The 24,083-nt window shown below is 39.9% G+C and overlaps 1 protein-coding gene across 2 annotated transcripts in view; it reads right to left on the bottom strand.

Annotated features, from left to right (window-relative positions):
- FHOD3 (formin homology 2 domain containing 3) overlaps positions 1-24,083 on the bottom strand; it is a 433,451-nt gene that overhangs the window by 72,080 nt on the left and 337,288 nt on the right. For both annotated transcript variants that reach the window (XM_068396058.1, XM_068396059.1), the window contains 4 exons: positions 18,464-18,598; positions 15,061-15,111; positions 10,333-10,547; positions 3,496-3,807 (listed from right to left, as the gene is read on the bottom strand). In XM_068396058.1, the coding sequence (XP_068252159.1) occupies positions 3,496-3,807; positions 10,333-10,547; positions 15,061-15,111; positions 18,464-18,598 (713 nt within the window). The remainder of the gene's footprint in view (positions 1-3,495; positions 3,808-10,332; positions 10,548-15,060; positions 15,112-18,463; positions 18,599-24,083) is intronic.

Below are 24,083 nucleotides of genomic sequence, written 5' to 3'. Positions count from 1 at the left end.
ATGCAGTCAAATTGTAAAAATAAATGACATAAGTGTCTCTTCAACTGCATTTCCCTGAATATAATACTGCTAACCAATGTGGATAATATGTCTAAAAATTATGGTGCTTCTTTTTCCAGTGGGCATCATATGAAAGTGATTAAACATGAGAAAGATAAGTTTTTCACACTTACTCTGTTTCCTGTATGAGATTCCTTCTGTTCCCCATAGTCTTTACACATTTTATTAATATATTTTTATATAAACTCTATTTCTTAAACACATTTTATTTTGATTGCTAGCCTGCCCTCCTTCTGGTCTCTTGTGGTTAAGATTTTCTTTGTACCTATCAGTTGCCCTTTTTCTTAAACTTCCATTTTATCTTTGTTTCTCCCCTTATACTCCCACCTTTTTCAATACTTCAGAGTTTTAAACATCTTTTATGGCTTCCTTCATCAACAGAGTCACTTTCTTACCACGACATCTAGCCCTGTGCTCTGAGAAGGTGTCCCCTTGGTGAGATCCACATCCAGGACCCCACAACTCCCTCTGCCCCTTTATAATAACACCACGTTAAAATGTAGGACAGGTCTCACAGCACAAAGCATATGGACAGCAATGACTCTCACCTCTATTCAGATCAACCTCTAAAACACATTTTAAAGTGAGTTCAGAGGTTTAACCCCAGACAAAAGAACGACTTTTTTTCAGCAACGGATACAACCTCCAAAACTGTTTCCTTCGACTTTCCTGCAGGAGGCTTGACTGCTTCCATTACCTGTTTATTTTTCCTCAGACTTTACCCATGGGATTGCTTTCTCACCAAGATTTGTCACCTGAGGTAGTCTCTCAGATTTGTCTCTGAGGTAGTTTCACTAGACAACGTGACTAGACAACTCCTACCCCACACCATAGACTTTACCTAGCTGAGCCCCCACAGAGGATTTCCCCCTACTCCAGCCTTTCCTTCAAAGATGTTCAAGATTGCTCCCAGGATCCCTCCTACAAATCCCACATGACCTACCCACTCTCAGTTTCACCAGCTGGGATGCCCCAAGATTAATTCCTTTGCAAAACTGCTCATCAAAATTCCCCAGACACAATCTCTAATTTGAGCTCCCCAGTCTGCCTCCATCTCCCCTAGCTGATCAAAGATTATTGCTGTGAAGACTCTTGCTACCTTGGGTGGTCTCTTCTGCTCTCGTTTCCACAGGTGAAGGCTTTGAAATACCATCGGAGAAACAAGACTTGTTGAAGCCAGACTCATCGGGATGGCTAACGAATGAGGGAGCCAGGACCAAAGGGTTTATTCCTTTGTCCTTAATGCATCTGGGCAGAACCAATGGGACACCTCATAAATGGCAAACTTCTTGTTGGGAATGTAAGAACTGCTGGATAAAATGCTCTCCTTTGCTTTCCAAATTTCCTCACCTACTAGATAGCAAACAACTTGCTACACGAGACCTCTTACATAGCGCAACATAATAAATCCTTGTCTACTAGTAATGTAGGTCAATTTTAAGATGTTGTTTTTTTGATACCAGTACATTTCTTAGCTTTTAACAAAAAGTACGTAAGCACTTTAATTAGAGTGGTCACAGGCTGGTAACAGACAAGATGAGGGGAAAAAACCTGTAACCTGTTAGCCCTTACTTGCACTTGGATTATGTTGGACTATGCCACAGTGTAACAACATCCTTCATCTGTCATACCTCCCCTCCCCTTCCTACATACATATCCATCTACATTCTTTAAAAGTACAATAGCATTCTAAGTAACTCAATCTTGGTGCAGGTTGAAAAGAAGATAGATCTTAAAATTTAGAATAAAATTAACTTAATGCTTCACACACAAAAAAAGTGATAGGGTTTAAACATGAACAGTACAATCCGACAGTTTATCTCTGTGAGGTAATCCTTGTGACTCAGTGTCATCCCTCTACTTTCAGGAAAGAGCAAGACTATTTGACACTGTGTCCTGGTTTGGCCCAAACCAGGCCAATTAGTCTTAGAGAAACCAAGGTCACTGCTAAATTCCTCACTGCTTATGAGTGAAGAGCTGAAGGGGGGTCGTACCTGCAGGGAGGAGCAGACAGGGCAGGTGACCCAAGATTGACCAACGAGGTATTCCATCCCATACATGTCATTCTCACTTTCCTATTTATCACTAACCCACTGCCTCCTGGAGGTGGGGCCCAGGAGGGAGGGGCCCTCCTGTCTCCCACTGATTGGTACCAGCTTTGCCAGTTTCCAGTTAAAAGCCTGCAGGTGTGATGGCAGGGAGCTATTGCATTTTGCCCTCTGCCCGTGCTGGGTGGAGCTATTGCATTTTCCCCTCTGCCTGTGCTGGGGGGAGCAACTCTGCCTGAGGAGGATTTCCAAGCTCTTGATCTTGGTTTTGTACATATTTGTATATATTTGGTTATTTCTATTATTATTGTTATTATATTCTTTTTCATTATTATAGTTTATTAAAACTGTTTTAACTTTCCAACCCATAAGTCTCTCTCCCTTTTCCCTTTCCCTTTCTCTTGGGGGGGGGGGGAGAGGGTTAACAGAGAGCATCTGCCACCTGGTTAATAGCCAGCCCAGCTTTAAACCGTGACACACTATGAAGCAATTTTTTTTTTCTTATCTAGGATTTAGAAAACTTATGACAATGCACGCCCTGTTCAGCCCTAAGAAGACTTGGAAAACAAATGCCCTAATTTCATTACATTCCTTTACCTCTCTATAAAAAAGTAGAAAAGAGTAATTAATCAATGAACATCAAAATCTGCCTTTTACTCCCTGCCTGGGCTGCATGTCAAGCTCTGGTTGTCATTATTTCTCCAGGCACAAAAACGGTTCTTAAGGTGTTTTCTGGGCTCGGCTACCCTTTACAGGTGCCCGGTGGCATATCTGACCAGAACCACTGGTCACTACAGAACTGGTCTTTTCCAGACAAGGTCTATTTCATGTGCCTCCTCCACAAGAGCTAAGGATGGTCACAGCCCAGACCTATCTTCAGCAGCTCCTATGTATCTCTTTCTGCTTTCTGCGGTCTAACCAAGACAGAAAACTGCAGGGAAGGAACAAACATCCCAGTCCTCACTGCTCTTCCTCTTCCACTACCAGCATGAGAAAAGGTTTCTGGCATCTCATGACAAATCGTACCAACAGGGCCCCTCCTCTCATTGTTTTATGTGTAGCAAACCCAAATAAATTCTCTGGGAGCTAGAGATGCAAGTTGCTGCAACACAATGATTCAATACTTAATACATTAATCTTAGAGGAAGAAAATGGTCTTGAGTCACAGGAAACCTCATTTCATCAAGGCCTTATTGTCCCTCAAACACAGAAACCCCATCAGAGTCTGTGGATTTCCAAGCAGAAAATGGAAATGGATTTGTCCAGGGTAATGGGAGTCTTAGGCAGGTACAGAGAGTTTGTTAGCTAATTAACACAACAACAGAGCTGCTAATTTAACATTTTTTTCCACCAGAAATTCTTCATTATTGAAAAAGCTTCACTTTACCAGTTTCATTGTCACTGGTTAACTTGTCCTCTCTCTCTTCCCTCTCTAAAGTGCTGCTTGCTGAGGATATGCTGGATGCAGAGCAGTTGTCTTTTTCATTCACTTCCTCATTCTGCCTCTCTTTTTCACTGAGTATTGCACTTTCTTCTGGCTCTCTCTCTGGTTCTTGCTCCACCTCACTCTCTGGTCCCACCTCTGTAGCCTCTATTTCCTTGGGCGTCTCCGTTCCCTGCTCGGCCTCAGCCTCAGCCTCCTGCTCTGGGTCTGGTTCTGGTTCTGTCTCTGTCTCTGGTTCGGGTTCACTGGCACTCACTGGCGGAGAGAACAACGGGAGAAAGAGATTCACTTAATGACAGAATCGTCTCAGGCTCACTCCTCTAAACGACAGTGATGTGAAAGTTGTACAAGTGCCTTATGGAAAGAAAATAAAAAGCAAGTCCACAAGCATGCTGAACATTAGGAGCAATAGACTGATGAATGTTGTGTGATGACAGCATTGCATGTGAGAGTGGCCTGGCAAACCCCCTCGCTTGCTGTCTGGAGCCAAGCCCACTGTTTTTACACATGCTTCCATAGCTGGAGTGTTGGACTCGCATAAGGATTTGAATGAATCCGCAGAAAATGGGCATCCCACCTGAGCATGACATTGACAACTCAGTGCCTAGACAGAGCCAGGAAGGAAAAGATCGTTTAAAAAACAAAAAGGAGGTAAGATTGTGGCTTTTGGTGAATTTTCTTTGGGTTCTGGAAGAATTCTTTTTTTTACCTGATGAGAAACACTTCAACAAAAAAATACAAGTATTAGTTTTATTAACACAGTTGAATGGCACAGTCTGGAAATGGCATTGTCACACATTTGGCTGACAAAAACCATATGTTTTTTCATGCACATTTGCTTCAGAATAGCCAAATCAAAACTGAACGAAGTTTCCAACTGCTTGGCATATGGCACAAGTTTAGTTTCCAACTGGCGAGCACATGGCTTACGATGAGCTTTTTTATCAGCTGGCACACAGCAAACACTGTTGATAGTACACTTGGTTTCTTCTTTCCTGCTTTATCACTGACAGTGAAATTCATTCATTCATCTTTATGGTTTTTAGCTAAACCAGCAGATTTTCACATGCAAATATTCTCTGCATGCTGCAAAGAAACTGAAGAGCATCCACATATATTCACATCAAGCAGCTCACAATTTTTTGAAAAACTGAAATGGCCATGCAAGAGTGATGAAAATGGGCATGCATGTTAGTTCTGCATACTCCCCAGATTTCCTCTGTACTATATCTTATGCTGGGTAGCTGAGCTACAATGACCAAGTCATACTTGTTTTTTCCCTCTGTTAACTGCTTTTCGTTACAATATTGCAAAAGAGCCTTCTGGACTTGTCATGGTCTTTGGATCGCATGATGTATGATCAGACTTTCTTCAAGAACTACATGAATCTTTGAAGGGAAAAAAGTATCGCACTGGAATGCAACCCAAACATTTCAGTCCTCTAGGGAGCAGGTAAATAGATTTATCCCGAGAAAGTATAAGACAAAATAATGAAGGTCACAATGTTTTCCTAAGACTGTTTCATGTTGCGTGCCTATCCTATTTTCTGAGACACCCGCACAAAGAATACTGATTTCTAACAAAGCCTGTGCCTATCTTTACAATAACACATATGTTTTTAAACTATCTTTCAGTAACGCATCTTCAATGCCACACTATTCCGCTTCATTTCACATAATTTAAGCATACAAAATTGCAAATGATTTTTTTTCTACTGATTTAACTGGAGTTAAGCTTCTACACTTTCACAATCGATTTTAAATGTGTAGTTAGTTAAATAACCAGACATGCATATATAATACATTTATATAAAAGAAATGTACACATAATATGTTTAATATATAGCCCATGCTCACTCAAATCCCTCTAAGATGTTTTAAAACACTCACAATTAGAAGCTTACCTTTCTCAGTCTTCTACATAGACAGCATCTAAAAGTCTAACATTAGATACGCGAGCAGCTCTACACATGCCTTGTCTCTCTAAATGTACCTTACCTATGACTGTACCCTGCCTATGAGAGAATCAAAATTATAGAGAGCTGGCAAGAAGTTGGTAGACACTCTGAATCCCAGTGGTGTGTTTCTGACTGCAGCTGTCAGTGTGTAGGTATAGCACAAGAGCGTTTTAAAGTCAAGTCAAGATTTGAATACAACTGACATGCAAGGTTAGGAATCCTTCAGGAGTTCCTGGAACTAACATGGTACTGCAGCATGAAAGACACTGAACTTGCCATGCTGCAATGGTCCATATATACAAATGTAATCAATTTGTCATAGTTTCATATGAATTTTAGATGTTTCTCTCTAAAACAAAAGCTGTCATGCAATAACCAAAAAGGTCAGCTCCAACAGCTCATGTGGAGAAAGCAGCTGACTAAACATGGACAGGACTGCTAATGCTATATGGCACCTTTGTCATCATGAAGCTAAACCGAAGATTCAAAAGGATAAAGTCAGGGGATACTCTTGAAACAAGAAATATTCCACACATACCAGAAAGATGCAGTATCTGAGCGAAATCTAATATATAACAAAGAGTAAAGAGCAATATACTGACACAGGTTGCTCTTTTGAGTTCAAGGAGTATCAAAATCTAAGCACTTCTAGAACAAAACATGGATATGTTGACACTCATTTTGACAATCTCTCTCTCTCTTTAGGGATAATATCAAACAATTCCACCAATAACCCAAAATAACTTAAGAATACTGAGATAAGACCATAGACGCTTCCCTTAAAAGCAGTTCACTAATCAAATCTGTCAGCAAACACTAGCTGGAAACAAAGCAACATATTTAATTTTTTAAAAAATCCCAATTCTTACACATACACAGTTCTTAAAATCTGAACTGGGATTGCCAGATTCAGTCGTAGAGGTAATCTCTTTTCACTTGCATATTTTATTTTTCACACTTCTCTCAAGGCTTAGCTTTCCTGCCCCTTCCCCCCCATTAAAACAAATGAGGGAGTTGTGGTCTTTAAATGAGCAGAAGGTTTACTTGCAATTGGATTAATCAGGAGGAGGAAAACTGAATGTGGCTTTAAGGACTAATTTTTGAGTCATATGCCCACTTCTTTTTCTGCCAGAACTGAATCTCTAAAAATGTGTTTTTGGAAAAAAATGCGAAGACTTCTTGGAAGAATGAAACCTCCCAGAGGAGCTGTGTAACATCATCACAAAAAGAGACAGTAGCAGGGTCTCTCAATGAATGTGTAAAGATTTTGTCATTTTGGGACATGGTGTAATCTGCATCTTCTGACATTTCAAGACTTGGCCACGTAAAGCCCTAGCAATCTGATCTGCTATGATCTGATCAGATATTGGTGATAGCCCTCTTTGGAGTGAGACGTTAGACAGGACAGCAAGCTGCGCCCTTCTGAAAAACATGGCTACGAACTTGTAATGCTATACAGAGACATGGATGGAAATGACTTTTCTTTTGATATTCAACTATAAACGGACACTGAAGCAGACACAAGATGTCATATCCTTAGCACCTGCTGATAAGGCCTCAATTCCTCAGTCCTATAGTGCTCAGATAGAACAAACATCCCTTCGGGCTCACATCTAATCCCCTGCCAGGGTAACAGGTTAGGCAACCACATCTTCAGGTATTTTCTCTGCTCTCTACTTGGGAGTTGGGAGATACATATGCTAAGTGTCTCTTGAGGATGCATACAGTAAGTCTGAAGAACGGCTATACCTACCCAAGTCCTCTTGGTTCAATTGTTTGGGCATTGCTTAAAGTCTTGGTTGTTATCTCCCTTCAGTTCCTCCAGCACAGGGATTCCTCTTGCTGTGAATTTAGCAGGAACTCTCTCTCTTTCTCCACCCCCCACTCCAATCTTTCCTTCCCGTTCCTGTGATGGTAAAAACTAGCACAGAGTGATCACCAGTAGGGAACCTGCTCTTTCCTTCATCAAGTCAGAAATTATCTTTCTTTGTCCCCACCCCAGTTCCTTCTCTGACCTTCTGTACTGTGGTCCTTTGACTCTGCAACTGGGGCTGCAATGGCCTCACTGCGACCTCAGGCTCTGGTGCTTCTCCATCTTCTCCGAGATGCTTTCACTAGTCATACTTTAGGCAGTATTTCAACCTTGCTCAGCTACTAATATGTTTCAGAAGGTTTCCTACTGTCCACAATGTGCACTTGGGTTGGCCTGCTTACTTTCTCAAGTGCTAGAAAAGCTGCTCCTCTCAGAGAAGGGTTCATCTCCAATTCCTTTGTGGATTGACTTCAGAGATGTCTTGGTTATTGTGCTCTCCTTTACTGCACATGTGCACTTCATAAAATATTCTCCAATGAAATTACAAAAGAGGAAGTAGCTGCTTGAAAAAAAATACTACGTTCATTTTGCAGTTATGGTACTGCCTTCATTTCCTCTGAATGCCATACTCTTAAGTTTACAAGAGTAAGTCTTACAAGACTTGATTACTTTAGTGGAACCAATTGTTTATATGAGAAAAACACTTCAGCTCAGTCCAGATTTTTATATTGGGTAAAGATACTGAGACGTTCACAGCGTGGGACAAAGTTCCACAGACAAAAAGCCATTTCCTTCTAAAGCCCAGTAGATACTGGATGGCCAAAGTATACTTCAGCACAAATGGCATAAAATAAAACTGACTCCAAAAATCACTTATTGTTTTGCTAGTAGAGGAACACAACTTCCCGTTTGACTTTTGGGTTCTGAATTCTTCAGAAGAATATCACACATCTGTAACACCATTCTTGAAGAGTCTTTGGAGGGTCCTATGAACAGAACCGATGCAGTGTTTTCCTTCTGCAGTTTTATCCTTGGCTTGGGAAGATGGTGATCCCCATGTTCAAAGTAACTGCTTGGGGTGCAAGTAATCTGGGTTCTGTCTGTGGCCCTACTTCAGCTTTCCTACAACTGGCTTAAGAAAGGTAATGCCTCAGTTTCTCTTATCTATTATTCTCTATCTATTATTTCTCTATCTATTTCCTAAGGACAGTAAAGCTTGAGATTTTAATTCATTATGGAGCATAAGGAACTCAGATAATCGTCTAGAGGCCGTGGCACAAAATCTATAAATAAGCTTGCCAGCTGTTGGCTGATATCCAGTAATCTGGCCACCTCCAGATGAGAGAGCCTGCCCTGTCCACACGCTCATTACTTCATATGACCTTTTCAATACTTTTGGTAGGCCTGAAACAGCAGTCGTTCCTCATGCACAGCTCTCACAGAAGTATGCAGCTTTGAGGCCCCTGTTCTGGTGCTGTCCTGGCTATCTGTCTGCAGCTGCCCTTGGCTGGAGGTTTACCTTGCCCCATCCGTATGTTCTCTCCTTGCAGTCCATTTGCCAGGCTTCCAGGTACTGCCCTCTGATGCCTACTGATATTGCCAGGAGTTTTAGTAGAGATGTCCTGTCTACCCATGTGGTGATAGCTTTGCCATATTGTGGCTGCCTGAAGTTGCCCTGTACACCTGCTCTAAATATATTCTCCAAATGGACTGTGCTGCTCCATTTCATGCTGCAATTTTTTTTGAATGCTTCCAGAAGAAATATGCTAAAATAATCATAGTAAAAGAGATACTTGCTCCCTATCCAGCTCTGAAATCCTAATGGTGGAAAAATCCAGCTTATTTGCTCTAAAAGCAATATTGCACTCAAAAAAAATGGGTATCTGGATGTTTCTGAATATCAGTGTTACAGGAAAATATCCATGTTTTTTAAGCTCAAATGATTCCGCTGAGACTTTTAAGGTGCCACACAAGGAAACTGGGAATATAACTAGGAAAATAGATAAACCTAAATTAAATAAACTTCACCTACTTAGTATGGTGAGGATAAACACATGCAACATACAGTATTTGTAACTTTTTTCTTAAATTGCCTTGCTTTATATCGTGCTACCAGCCATAACACTCAATAAAACCAAGCAGTGCAAGTTACAAATGCATTAATCACCAATAGCACATAGCAGGAAATCAAATAAAATAAAAATGAATGATGGTGATAATTCACCCTCAACATGCATTCTAGCTCGCAATGTTAATGCAAAATCATGTGGTGCAAATATAAATCTGCATGGTGGGTGTTTCTTTGAGGACTGAAGGAGGGGTACATGATGCAAGTGGCAGAATGACGTGCACACAAAAAATATTGCTCTGTGCACCAATAAATTATATGACAGCAAACCAACCGCACAAACACTAATTATACTTTCCTTTTTACTAATTGTCTGTGGCCTCTTTTAAGTCCTTTACTACTTGTGCTACAATTTTAAGAGTTTTTGTTGGTGTTAAAAATAACCAGCATACCCTCCCTGCCTTCAATTCAAGACCTTTTCTGTTTGTCCCATTCAGCCTGTGCTCTGCTGGAAGGTTATTATAATCTTGGCATTCATCTGTTGCATTTCTTTCAGAGAAACCACATAAGCAAAATCTGTTGGCAGGAATATTGTTGGTTTAGTATTCAGTAACTTCTAATATACAAGGAACATGATGCTAAAATTAAGACCCTCTGTATGCTGTATTTTCCAATTATTCCATTCTAATAGCAACAGACAATGACCGTATAAATCATAGCAACAACTAGCAGTGTGTTCTTTGCTGGGATAGACTAGAAGACATCCAAATCTATGGAAAAAGAGAGGAAATTTAGGAAGACAGCATGAAACAATATAAGACGACCCTTTACTTTGGCACCTCAGAGGTTATATTCTTGCACTCATGCATCAAAAATCACTGCTAGCCTGAGAGAAACTGTGATAAAACTACCGCTCTTTCCCCTGCCCTCCTTTTCACTTACCTTCTGAGGGCTGAGAGGTCCCACAAGGGGTAGAAGGGGTCTTCAGCTCTTCCTGTGAATCTATGGATGCTGGGCTGATGCACTGGGGTACAGGCGAGGATGGGGCTGAAGGAGATCTCAGGTTCAATGACAGCTCACTTCTGCCTCGGCTTACGCTCCGACTCTTCAGCTCCTTCTCATACTCCTCCGCTGCCAACCTCTCCAAGTATTTGTATCTGAAAGTTAAATTCCAGAGGGTTTCCGTAAAGAAAAAGAAGTCTGTGGCTGATGCTTGTTTATGGATGAAACACCTGCAGAGAATGAGCTGACTTCCTGACACGAGAGGTACAGCACTAAACTGCCTGCCTGGTCAATCTGCCAAAAAATGCACACCAAAGCAAAGACTACTGCTCTGAAAAACATTAAATTGCTCATGACAAAACAAAAGCAAAAAACAGCGGAGTTAGAGAGTCCTTAGATACAGTATTGTGTCTGCATAGTCCTTCTCCTTTTGGAAGCATTTGTCTGTCCTCCTTTTCACCCTCCTCCTTCACCTCCTCCTCCTCCTTCCAGCCCTCCCTCTCCCAAAACTAAAACGGGAGGGGAAAAAAAAAAACAAACAAAAAAACCCCTCCAAAGCCAGAGCCCCTTAATACTGATGCAAATAGCCAAAGTCTGAGACTTGCTGCAAGGAGAGGAAAAGGGTTCAGTGCAGCAGACAAAAACAGATCTCCCTGAAAATGGTACCAATAATAAATGTTTGCATTGACTATCTAAAGTCTCTGAACCTGCTTCTATTTGCTCTGAGAGCAATGCACTGGAATTCACTTTGTTCTCTCCAGAGTCTACAATGGAAAGTTTTCTTTTTTTTATTCTAAAAAATTTCTCTGCCGGACTCAGACATCCAATAGCTTGGACCTGACGTCACATGTAGTTTATTCATCAAAGTCACTTTAAAAGAACAAAGATACATCTGTTTTGCATTTTAGGCAGGCAGAACTCACTAACTGTTTATTAAGACCAGCTACCAATCATATTCTTCATAGTGTGCTTTATACATTTCCACCAAAATAACTTTGAAATATGTGCCTCTTCCAGATGTCTGCTAATTTTATCCACCATTATTTGCTAAGGAATAAATTCATGAATACAGCTGGATCGGGCTTTAGACTGTTTGTCTTACCCACAAGTGAACTGTTAAACAGGTTAATCAAGCCTACTGCTTACGTCCCCAAAACACTGTGGTCATCCTCTTACAACCCATGGTTGTAAACACTTCATAACAGGGAACACCTCTCCTCCCCTCTTCTCCCTCACTGACAGCCCAAGTCAGTGTACAAGGGTGCAATAAAAGCAGGCACGGTAAAGAAGTCAGCCATATGTGGTAACAAACATGCTTAGTAGATATGGTAGCCACACACACACATGCACATTTGCAAACATCCATATAGAGCATAGAAATGTGTCTTTGAAGAGCAGTCCTTGTGTTTTCAGAGGCAATTTGCTTTATTGCAAGTAGCAGTAATGAAGAACAAACTCATTTTCTTTTATTCCTCCAGAGGTCTGCACAGGCTTTGAACAAATTCTGCAAGAAAAAGAACCCCTACAGACTCTGGATGAAAATACAACAAGCCACATACTTGTATGGTTATAAAATAGGAACTGTTTACAGTTCTAACATGAAGCCAATTCTTGAGAATGATTTTTGCCTTTTCAATAGAGGAGAAAGCCTTTCGCTGGCATTAGCATAAAGTTTTGTTACAGTTCATGAAGCCAGTCTTTCTTTTGACGTTGGTCACTTACGTATTGCGCCCTCCGCCTCCTCACAAGTAGAGCACATGGGATTTCAGACTCATAAAGAACCATTCTTGTTGATCACTGAGCTCAAACAGGTACAGCCCAGCTGGCTGCCGCCGAGGAGGGTTTTGCAGTTTGCCAACAGACTACAACAAAGATCTGGATGGATGCTTCTATAAGGGGGGGGAGCTACAATGTTTTATTGTCCTCAGCTCTTTTTCATCTGCTTTAACATTTTAGCTTCTGTAGCTGTGTGCTGCACAGCCAACCAGCAAAGAAGAGGACTATCATCAAGATGTGCCTTCTCAAAATGTAACTGTTCATTATACTGAAAGAAAAAAGCAACTCTCATAGCAGCACATCAGCATAACCAGTTACCAAATGGGAAGCCTAATAAGCAGATAGAGCAATTTAACCGAGAAACAAAAATCATTCAATAATCAGTTATCGACACTTCACACTTGATACACGACATTTATTTAGGTCATTTTTTGTTTCTGAATGAAAATGATGAAAGCCAGCATCAAATATACAAGGTCTCATGAAGACCAGCATCTGAAGAAGTTGAAAGGATGAGCTACCATCCCTCTGCTGCAATTAGTTCCGTCACTACAGGATTGACACATTGCCTCTGTATATACTGCCATGTTCCTTTAGATCACGGAAACCTGCAGACATCATCACGCCTATGCTGACTCTCCTCTATAGACAAAGAGCCAGAAGTCTGTCAGCTATCCATTTGGTATACTTCATGAACATGACATTCCACTTATCATTTTCAAGTAGATGAAAATATCATTGCGAGTTCTCTAGGTCTATGAGCAATGCCCTGAGGGTGACTTAAAATGTTCATGTACCAACAAAGTCACGGGGTTAAGAGCATTTGAGCTGTAAATCACACAAGAGAGGGATTGGGAGCTCACCTTTCTTGGGTTTATTTTGAAATTACCACTGGAAAACATCCAACCAAGCAAAGTAAAAAAGGCCTCAAATCATTGAACAGCATGAACACGTGAAATGAATGGTGCTGAGTTACACTCAGGTCCCTTGAAACTGCAGGAATCTTTCATACCTATACTGAGGCCACCCCAGAGCCACTGGAAAAGTGGGTGCCTGTACTCTGGAACTCTATGGTAATGTGATAGTACACAGAATGCTCCAAAGATTGGACAGAATTTAGACAAACTAGTGCTTTTAATAGAGACTTTCCTATGTGCTTCTTTCCTATCTCCTTCTACTTTTCCAAACTGATACGGAAGAAACGTACAATCCAGATCTTAACTAGGATTTTAGCACCTTGGCTACAGCATTTTCTTACAGTCCATGCATTCTCTTAAAAAAAGTCAACAAGCAATTTGCTATACGAAATTAAACTTCATTTGTGCAAAGGCGTTAATTAAAAAAAGTTACAGAAGGCCAATGTAATGGACTACTGGTGCAAGACTTCACTTGCAGAAGTTGCCTCCAATATTTATGTGCTGTCAAAGGAAACGTGTCTTTCCTCTTTATGAGGATGAACTGATAGTTTAACATTTCAGTTCAAAAAAGCCCTAAGGATAAAGACACATTCCTAATGACCAGTGAAACTGTCTCACATTGCACAGCAGTGATGCCCTGCTGGTGAACACTCCCCCCAAAATACTCCAGTTTATTTGGCATATTCCCTTACAACTTGAAAGTGCTGGAGAGCTCGCTTTTAATTTGTTTCAAATCTTGCTGACGAGCACGCTGGCTGTAAAAGGTTTTACTCAGCCAAGATCATTGTATGATGCTTATGTGTTCAGAGGCGTTTCATTTCAGAAATGCTTTAAAGTATTTGTAATTGTTTTGGCTGGAAGGACAAAGGAAAGCCCATCCACCTTTTCTTACTCTTAGAGATGTCAAAATAATTTTTTAATATTAGCTACTTCAGCCACAATAGATGAGACTTTAGTTTGCAGAAACAAATTGCCTCCTGTATGATGGCTTTGTGAAAAAAAAAACCCAAACCAAAACACAGCAACACAACGATTTCTGAGACGGCTGCTCTCATACTTCGATAATTAATTCCAATTCTTGACAATCCAAAACTACCTCCAGAAAGTAACCTCTAGAGGACCACAAAAGTAGAACTGAAGCAATCTGGATGATTTTTCACCTACTATTTCTTCAGTAGTGTGCATATTTTCCAGGTAAAAACAAGAGCTCCCTCCAGCGTGTAATTACTAGTGGAGGTAGAGATGAAGCTACTGAAAGGCAAAGCTCTCTAGCCGAGTATTCCTTGAAAACCATGCTTTCATAAGCACATAGGTCCCAGCTTAGCCCAGAGTTTCTAAACTATTTAATTGAATTAAAGAAAGGACAAAAAAAAAAAAAAGCTCAGTACCTTTAAATACGCTATTTAAATAAAATTAAAACAATGCTCCAATGATAAACACTGCTAAGCTTTGTAATTTACTCGATGATGTTTAGAGAGACCAGCACAGAAAACTCGGCCCTGAAAGACAAAAATACTCTGGGAGTGGGTCAGAACTGTTTCCATCAGCCTGTGACTGCAGTTTTGCAATGCCTGTGACCCCAATTTCCTTTATCCTCAGTTGCCTTTTCTGACCCTCCGGAAAGCTTGCGACCCACTGGGTGAGAAACACAGGCTTATTCAATTTATAACTACACTAAGTTTGGGCAAAATTCTGAGGCAAATGGAGTAAGCTTATTTCTCACACAAATAGATAAAAGATAGATCATCAATCATTCTTATGCATTCCAGTCCCACTGCTCCTCATTTATTGCTGTGCTTACAGCTGGACTTCATTCTCCTCTTTAATGAAACAACCCCTGTCTTATAGAAGTCTTTTGGAATAAAAGTGTTCTGTGCATGCAGAGTTAAAAATGTAAATAACACGACAGCTCCACAGTAAAGAATATAGGAAGTGCAAACAACCAAAGGGAAGGATGGATGCATTATATACAAACCTCTCTTCTCTTGCTTGTCTTAGTTCTTCTCTTTTGTCTAAATAATCACGGCTAAAAAGAGAATTGCAGTAAATTGCAGAGGAAACCAGAAGAATAAGGTAACACAAGTATAAGTACAGTAGGAGAAACCAAGAGCAGCACAAACAAGCTGTTCAGAAACAATGAAGGCTGTTGTCAACAAAAATTATTAGTTTGCTTTTGTAAAAAAGGCTGAAAGGTACATGTGTACACTTATCCATGCATACACCGCAGGTATGTGTACATCAAATAAGTAGTTTGGAAGGTCATTACAAGTAATTATAAAAAAAACCAAAATGTGAAGAATATGAAGCACATTTTGAAACCTGGTATCTGAAATTAGACGCAATGAACCAGACCCATCCATAATGAGCAGGCACATTAGAGGCTATTAAACCATTCCTCATCTGATCCATCTAGGATGCCCTGAAACAGTGACTGTGGCACCTGTCAGGCTAGACCAAGGCAGGGTGCATACGGTATTGGCCCTCTTTCTAATATACCTTTCCTCAGTGTGTTTTAGTCGCCATGATTGGAAACGGGGCAGCAGACTGGTATTACCAAGCAGGACAGTTCTTACAAGGCACGTGCAGGATCATCGGACAGGTAACAACCTTTCACTTCTTTATTTTTCACCCTGAGTTTTAGGTACAAACCTCCCTCTGTCTCAGCTGCCCCTCTCACAGTAACTCAGATACGTAGCTTTTGCCAAGTCAACTTTGCTGGATGCCTGAGCACTGTGATTTCAGGCAGGCCTGTTACATCCACAAATGTGGATGCAAATTTAACTCGGAGCACAGCAGAACCCAGTGAACATCCAGCCTACCTCAATATCACAGCAAGATAGCTCCTTACAATATATTTTTAATATTTTCTTGAATCTGGTGAAGAAAACTGATGAGACTTTCACCTTATCTGTTAGATTCTTTCACAGCGTAACCTGTGAGTACCAGAAAGATTTTCAGAACTATTCCATTTACGAATAAACCACTATTTTTTCTCTTTATATTGTGTCATCAAATGAATTACTTATCATCTACTACACCAATAGCTATCAAACATCTGCTTGCAAGTGCTCTTCAAAAGCCCATTAATAGGGAACACACGCATTACTGTTTCAGGCTATCTCCACGTCCTTTGAATCCCTGAACCAGTTATACTTTTATCATATTTTCAGAGTATTCTTTGGAATTACAATAGCTGTGGGAATAACTCCAAGGGAAAAACAAATACAATCTAGGATTTTTTCAGCAGGCAAATTTAACATTACTCTTTCCCCTCTGACAACTTTCACCCTTCCCTACTGCTGAAGAATAACCCTTGTATTTTAGGACATATTGTACAATAGTCCTTCTACTGAGAAAAATGTTCATTATGTAAAGCATTCCTTTTGCAAGCAATAGCTTATGAAGCTTTTTAACACCTCTCCTAAAACCAAGCTCTTTCACAACTGGTGATGCTCTCCTTTAAATTATCCTCAATTTGTCAATAATGGTGCCAGAACCTAGTGCAATGTTCTCGAGGCAGAGTTGGAAAGAATGAGATAACAAATGAGTCATGATGGTAAATCCAGTACTGCTCACGAGTTTAAAGGCTGTGAATTGCAAGTGCTATTTTTAATCAAAAATACATCTTCAGAGACTGGGTTTCTAGCCAGACTGATGATACAATAATGTAATCCCAAGAACTCTTACGAAACTGTCCATGACTGCTCTGGCTTTGTCCTTCTCCTGCCAGACTGTTTAATCAACTGTGGGATGTTGTCTGTCTGCAAAGTTTGGTGGCTTTGGAGACCCTCTATATAAACACAAGTTATAACTTTTGGTGACCAGGGAACTCAAATCTAGAAGATGAAAACACTGGGCATTGAAAAATTGTCATCTTAAATATGCCACACAACAATGATGTTTAGTTAGCCAGTTTCTGAATCTAGAGCAATGGGAGGAAGACGTATATTTAAAAAAGAATAGTTTTTCTGACTTTAAGGAAGTTCTTTTAGTGACAGAACAACTACTGTAGCCAACCTCTGTGCAGATCTGTTATTCAAACAGGTCAAGCTGCCAAATGTCCCGGTGGCTTTTTTGGTCTGGGAGTTTCCTTTCTGAAAGATCATGTTGGCTGTACACGGCAGTCTGCTGCAGCCTGATGATACCACTTAGAGGGACACTTTTTGGAAGAGGCTTGAAGACTGAGACCTGATTGTTTCTGTTCAGAAGAACTTGGGCAGCTGTTGGCTGCCAAAGATCCTATTATGGTGCTCTTTCACCTTCTCTCCGCCTCTCATTTTCTTCTAAACTAGCTATCTTCTGGAGCCAGGAGACTATCTTCTTCAACCAACCAACCAACCACCCACCCACTGGTAAGTTACTCCTCTTTCCAAATTCACTATGACACAGACCATTTCCACTTCTTACTGAAGAGATGATTACAGTGAAAACAATCCTGCATACTAATAAACAAGCTCACATGAAACCCAGTGCCATCTTTTCCATAAATACCAACTCTAAGGCTACAAAACATTTATCCTACCATTCTTTAGATTACTACATTATGTCTTCTAACTACTAAAAATATGTTTACTTTTCACTCCTGTTTATGAGGAAATAAATTGGTTTCTTAGTGTACACTCTTCAGATAGTAGGCAAATCATTTCAGGTATAGGCTCCTTATCTACCCTAAGCCCACTGCAGTATTTGCTAATGCCTGGATTGGGATTTCCAGGCAAGCATTTAACAGGAGGAGAGGGCTTGTCTCTTACTATTCTCAGGCCGCACACCCTGGGATACCACAGCACACAACATGTTCTCAGATGAAAAAATGGAGAGTCCTGTATTCAGCTGGGGCCTTTGTCTGGCCACGGTTTGAGAAATAATTTTGATAATTACTTTCTGTCAGTTGCTGTTTCCAGGAGGAAGAGACACGTGTTCAGAAAAGCAGGAAAAAGTAGTTTAAAAACACTACCATATATCTCAAGACAGCAAAACATTTTTACTTTGCAGAAACTAAAAGCAAAAAGATGTCTCAGTGCTGTCCCTTCCTCCCTTCTTGATACCTTCCTCCCGCTGTTTAATCTCCAAACCCTATGCCTCACTGAGATTATACTTTGAGGAGTATATTAGCTTATAAAACCTGGCCTCTGCAGATATCCAGTCAGTATAACTGGCAAATACATAGCTGTCTTTAAAAAAATCGCTTGTTTATTAAATGCCAGAAGTCATCATGATACATTTAATATACCAATTCTTAAGATACTTAGATCAAGAAAGGTATATAAAGAGACACGCTAACTACTCATCAATTCAGTTACTTTGCAATTGAATGTCTCAATGATTTACAAATCCATCACACATTAAAGCAACAGACTGAAAGCAAATTTGGTTCCTACTTGAATTTGTTTCTTTCTTCACGTTCTATCCTTTGCAACCTTTCTTCTCTCTCCTGACGTCGTCTTTCTCTTTCTGCTGCCAAGGACTCCTGGTGCTGCCGAAAAGATGATGTAAGGAGACCACCCAAAGCTGGCCTGCAGAGATGGAAGATCAGATTTCTCAGTGTCACTTTTATTGATTACACTGGCAAAAAATGAGTAGCAATCATTCAGCAGGTAACATAATCCCAACCAACAGAATGACATGGCAATATTTATGTATGGATGCTTCAAAGCACTGGCTAAGTATCTTCTTGCTAAATTGATTTTAGATACTGTGATGAGCTTAAGAACAACAGATAGGGTAGGCTTCTTAAATTACCAAATTTCTGAAGCACAACTAAAGTACGTGTAAGAATTCTTCAGTCTATTTCAACTGCAATATTGTCTAAATATTTTTTTTTACTGTATAGTCCTGTTAACTGAAAAGCTGAATCCTGTAATGGATTTTTTAAATTTTAAAGCAAAAAAAAAAAAGCTGGAATATTTTTCCAGCACTTCCCAAACATGTTACGATGTTGAAAACAGATATGTCACAAACACCTGAGAATCCTGTATGCAGAAAAACAAAAGTAAAAGAAGATGTCAGAACCGCCCTTCAGAATTTGAATGCTCTCTTAAGTAGGGGCATATTTTTCCTTTATCCATTAACAAATTCTGTTATCATGATTTCCTAGCTGCATATTCTGCAAGAGCAAAATGAATCATGTATAGGAACATATCAGTAAAATACACAGGGACAGCACAGGTAGTTATAATAAACATTAAGTGGCATCAAAATTGTTATAAAAAATCAGAGGAAATGGGGCTGGAGGAGAACAGATTACTCATTTTTCTCTCCTTGCCCAGGGCAGGATTTAGACTTCTCAAGCTATTCTTGAATACTGTTTGTCTGACCTGCCTTAAAAATCCTTAATGATGGGTGTACCACACCCATCTAGTGCTCAACTACCCCTGCCAGCAAGAAAGGCTTCTCTGCTGTCTAGCCTAATTTTTTTTTTGTCATTTAGACCCATTTGTTCTTGTTCTGTCCACAGTGAACAAAAAGAACAGTTTACTACCACTTGCTTTATGGCTAAGCAAGAATCAGTCCGAAAGGGGACCTACTCTGCAGTCCTCTGACCATAACTATGAACTGGATGCTCCATGGTAGGTTACTGTAATGAATAAGGCTCAGCATCCCCACCAGCAACACATATCAAACTTCTAGCTGTTGTTCAGGAGGCTGTTAAGATGCATGAGATAAGGTGAGTAAATGACCAGCCGAAAAAGTGGGACTTTTTTTTTTTTGTCAGAAATGGCAGCTTCTACAGTAAAGACTTCTCAAATATATAAATGATTTTTTCTTTGAGTTGAAACAGCTTCAAGTAGCAAATACACTTTAAAAAAACTACATTTATATTCACTTGTAGTTTGGGCTTGACACAGATTTTTTATTTTTCTTACTGCAAGTAGTACTTTGGCTAGGAGAGCGGCTCTTCTCACACATCCTTCCCCTGACATGGTGGTATTGGTACCACCAACCTCTCACATGTCAACAGAGTGACCTCAGAGTAAACATGTCTTTTTTTCTGTCTCTTAGACAGGAAAAATCTGTATTGTACAGGGTAGCTTTATACAGACGTAAATGTATCCACACTGATTGAATTAGACTGATAAAATCAAAAAGACATAACTCATGTAGAGCGGTTTTCTGTGCATTGTTGTAACATGAGTTTTGCAATGAAAGGATTAATGAGAGAAATAGATACTGCCTTTTCTGAAAAGAAACTAAACCCTGTCTAAAGGAAGGTTCCCAAACCAGCAATGCAAACCTGAATAAATTTTAGTTATTTTTAAGAACTCAGACCCTTTCCCTTATTTATTTACATGCCTATGGCTCCACAATGTAGACATTTAGCGTAACAGCACCAGTTCACCAGTGAAAATAGGTGCAGGAGAAGACAAAAACATTAATGCAAACCTATCATCCCCAAGTGTCTATGTCTGTGCAAGCAGGAATGCCACAAAACATAGCTATTGCAGCCCCGCTGGCAGCAGGGCAGTATGAATATAATTTCAATAAATTGAATTTCAATATGTCATATCCCACCCGCATAAACATTACATAAGATGGTATAAAACTTGATATTCTGTAAGCCTCCCTGCTGGCACTCCTCCAGAGCTACAGTATCAATGCTGGATCACACTCAAAACCATAAAAATCTCTAATATGCCTCAGCAGTAAGAAAAAGGGAAGAAAAATTCCCAAACCCTGACAGTCAAGTACGTGTGGTGAATTTTCCCTTGAACATATTTTAAATTTATTTTAACCTATGACCTTTTAGTGCATGTTGCAAGAGAAAGCTCTCAGCAGAAACAGTGGCACCACTGTGCTAAGATTCAAGAGCTAGAGCTCCATCCCTGCATTAGCATGAAAAACCATGGCAATAAGGTTGGATATATCATTAGAAATTGCTCTAGGAAGGGGAAAACTGGACAGTGCCTCCACATGAAAACATCTGGATATAAACTGGAAGAGATGCAAAAAGAGGGTCCCTATGAAGTCTGTGCTCGTATCTGTTCTGTGTATTTAGCTTGCTATCCCACCTCATCCCATCTCATCCAGCTGCCCTGACGTATGCAAACTCCATTTGGAATCAAAGCAAGTTATGACTTAATAAAACCTGAAGGAAAATTAAGGGGAAGGATGGGGTGATGCTGAGAGACCAAAAGAGTGATTGTAGATCCGCACAGCATCTAGCAGGCTGGAAACCTTCAGCTCTGACTAAGCTCTTTGGGGCTCCACAATAAATGCACGTTCTTATCCAAGGGATTACAGGGGAATCATATGGAGATGTGCAGCTCAGTCCTGCGGAAAGGATTCTAACCTGACCCTGGTAGCAAACTATCTCCACGTGCCAAAACACCTTGTTTGGAGGTTTGATGTAGCACAGTTTGGCTAGCTTGCTCACTCGGCTAAAGTTTGCAGATGTATGAACATCAGCCTCACAATCTAAATAAAAGATCCACAGTCATAGAGCCAGAAAAAAAGCCAATGTCTAAGAAACTGAAAATGAATATCCATGTGCCATATTAGTTTGCCACCTCTTGGAAACTAATAAAATCCGTAATAACTAGCCCAAAATTGGTATTTTCCACTGGTTATTTTATGAGTCCATACTTCAGCTGAGTTACAAGCTACATTATAGCATGCACATACATACCTGATTCAATTCATTTGCCCCAAATGAAGTCAGTTCTGGACTGCCACATTGCATACAACATTTTATTGCATGAAATGGTCAAAACTAACAGTCAAAGCTGTGAGAAGGTTCTGTTGAAACAGGTTATAATTAAGCAGACAGGAATACGGCCAGGTATACAACCTCTTGTGTGGCACTGCCTTCTTAAAACACAAATAGTCAGGTTTTGGGTTTTCAGTCACATTTAGAAAAGAACGCGCAAATAAACAGCACTGATATTGCTGAGCTAGTGCTCACTTAGTGGTTAGATCCTGCAGTGTCCAGCCCACTTGACTGGACACATCTCCCCTCGGTGAAGACCACACTTCACACCAAATGCTGAGACCATGTGCCTTATGAAACCTCATGAACTCACAGCTTCACTGTTGCTATGAAACACTGGTATTTGGGTGCATCAATCCTCTTTTTAATGTGAACTGCAACTGCAAATGAGCAGATTTTAGTATCCAGTAAACTCCATCCTTAATTTGCTACATGTGCATAAACGAAACCTGGATGAAACAGGTGACACTTTCAGGGTGTACAAAACCATACAACAGCCAAAAGGAAAGGCAAGTGGTAAGAGGTATTCCTCAAATATTCTAAACAATTTGAAAAGGGATTTGGCTATGTTTAGTTTGTCTGTAAAATCTGGGTTTTTGTCTCTGTACCCTCCTGGCAATAAGGCTTAAAGTAAATGTTCCCTTTTGCTGAACTTGTACTTGAATTGCAAATGGCAGCAGGACTGGCCAAACCAGCCAGCGGGAAGACTTGGGCTGAGCCTTCAGGTAATTTTGGTGCTTTGATGCTGTTGAAAGGGTGACAGTACCTTCAGGCCTCAGCAATATTCCAGTCTTACTATCGTACTAAGATTTTAAAAATGAGTAAGCAAGGAAAAGGCGAAAAAAAAAATCTGGCATTGAATCAAAGGTGGTAAGAGATTTTAACAGAAAAGAGTATGTGAATACTCAATGAAAGCATAACAGAGTGATCACTCAAAAAACGGGGCTATAGCTAATATATGCCAGCACTTTAGTGTTGGTGTCATATGTTACCAACTGGTAATATCAACCATTTGTTCAGTTCTACAAATACAATCCAGAAGGATGCTTACTCTGACTTCTATTTTTAGTCTTGTAGAGAGCACAAGGCTATTAAGAATGGACTGTTAACACAAAAATATTAAGAAAAGCTTTCTTCTGCCTGCTGTTAAAACCAGCAAAAGCTAACCAAGCTATGTTATTATACTCTCATTCCAGAAAGAAAACACACAGAAAGAATATGTCTAAGTCTGGGGATTTGTGAATATAGCTCCACACCATGGCATTAGGACCTGGGGACAAAGAGGTCATTAGTCACTTATCTTCTTGCAAAAAGATAGGAAAGAGCAAAGAATAGGAAAAAATTGGAAGGAAAGACAAGGCAAAAAAAATATACACAGGGCAGAGGATACAAAGCCAACACATTGATTGTAGGCCAAAACTATTCTGAATAAAAATTCATCTAACCTGACCTACTGCATTTAACACAGCAGTGAATTAGTAATCATTATTAAAAACACAAGCTCAGGGAGACACAAGATATCTCACACTTTTTTTGCAAGTACTTGCAGTTTTCTGACAATACTTCATCACAGACTATACATTGTGAAAGGGACTTTGTGACCTGGATTACTCTAATCTTGTTGAAAATTGAAGGAAATATTTCTATCTTACTCTAAGCTACTTTGTTACATCAAAATTGCAATTATCAACTCCAAATATTCTTCATTCACGTTAATTCTGAAATACACTACTTTTGTGGCTGTGTTTTCCTCTGTTAGTTGAATTTTTAAAATGTGCTAAATGGAAATGGATAACTATAGCAAGGATACAAATGTATATTTTTAGGAGCTAAAAAAAAAATTAACAGATGACTTCTGAGAGGAAATCCCTTTGGGTCATAAGGTTAATATTCAGGATTTTCTTTAATATAACAAGGGTCAGAATCATTAGTAACCTTAATAAGGAAGCACTAATTACCCATTTTTTCCAAAGTGCTCATGCTCCAGCAGTCATGGGAATGCTACAGAGAGGGAACAACAGTCGGCAGCTCCTACTCAGGCCTTAAATAACTCTAACTGTCTCTTGGCTTTAACAAAACAAATCCGCTTTCCAGCTTAAAAATAGACAAAAGAGGAGGCAAAGCTGCCAAGAGCCATATTGCTTTTCACAGTTAAAGAAACTCTCCGTGTGTTATGTCTCCCTACATGACACGGCAAATTCAAAAGCATGTTGATATAAGATTTTGCAAACAGACTAAACATTACTGGAGGAATCTTTACAAAACTTCTCTCAAAAATAAACACAAAATTGAGA

This window comes from Nyctibius grandis, chromosome 3, assembly GCF_013368605.1.
Source record: "Nyctibius grandis isolate bNycGra1 chromosome 3, bNycGra1.pri, whole genome shotgun sequence".
Classification (NCBI taxonomy): Eukaryota; Metazoa; Chordata; class Aves; order Nyctibiiformes; family Nyctibiidae; genus Nyctibius; species Nyctibius grandis.
Note: the sequence above shows the minus strand (reverse complement) of the source record. Positions and strands in the feature narration are given on the sequence as shown.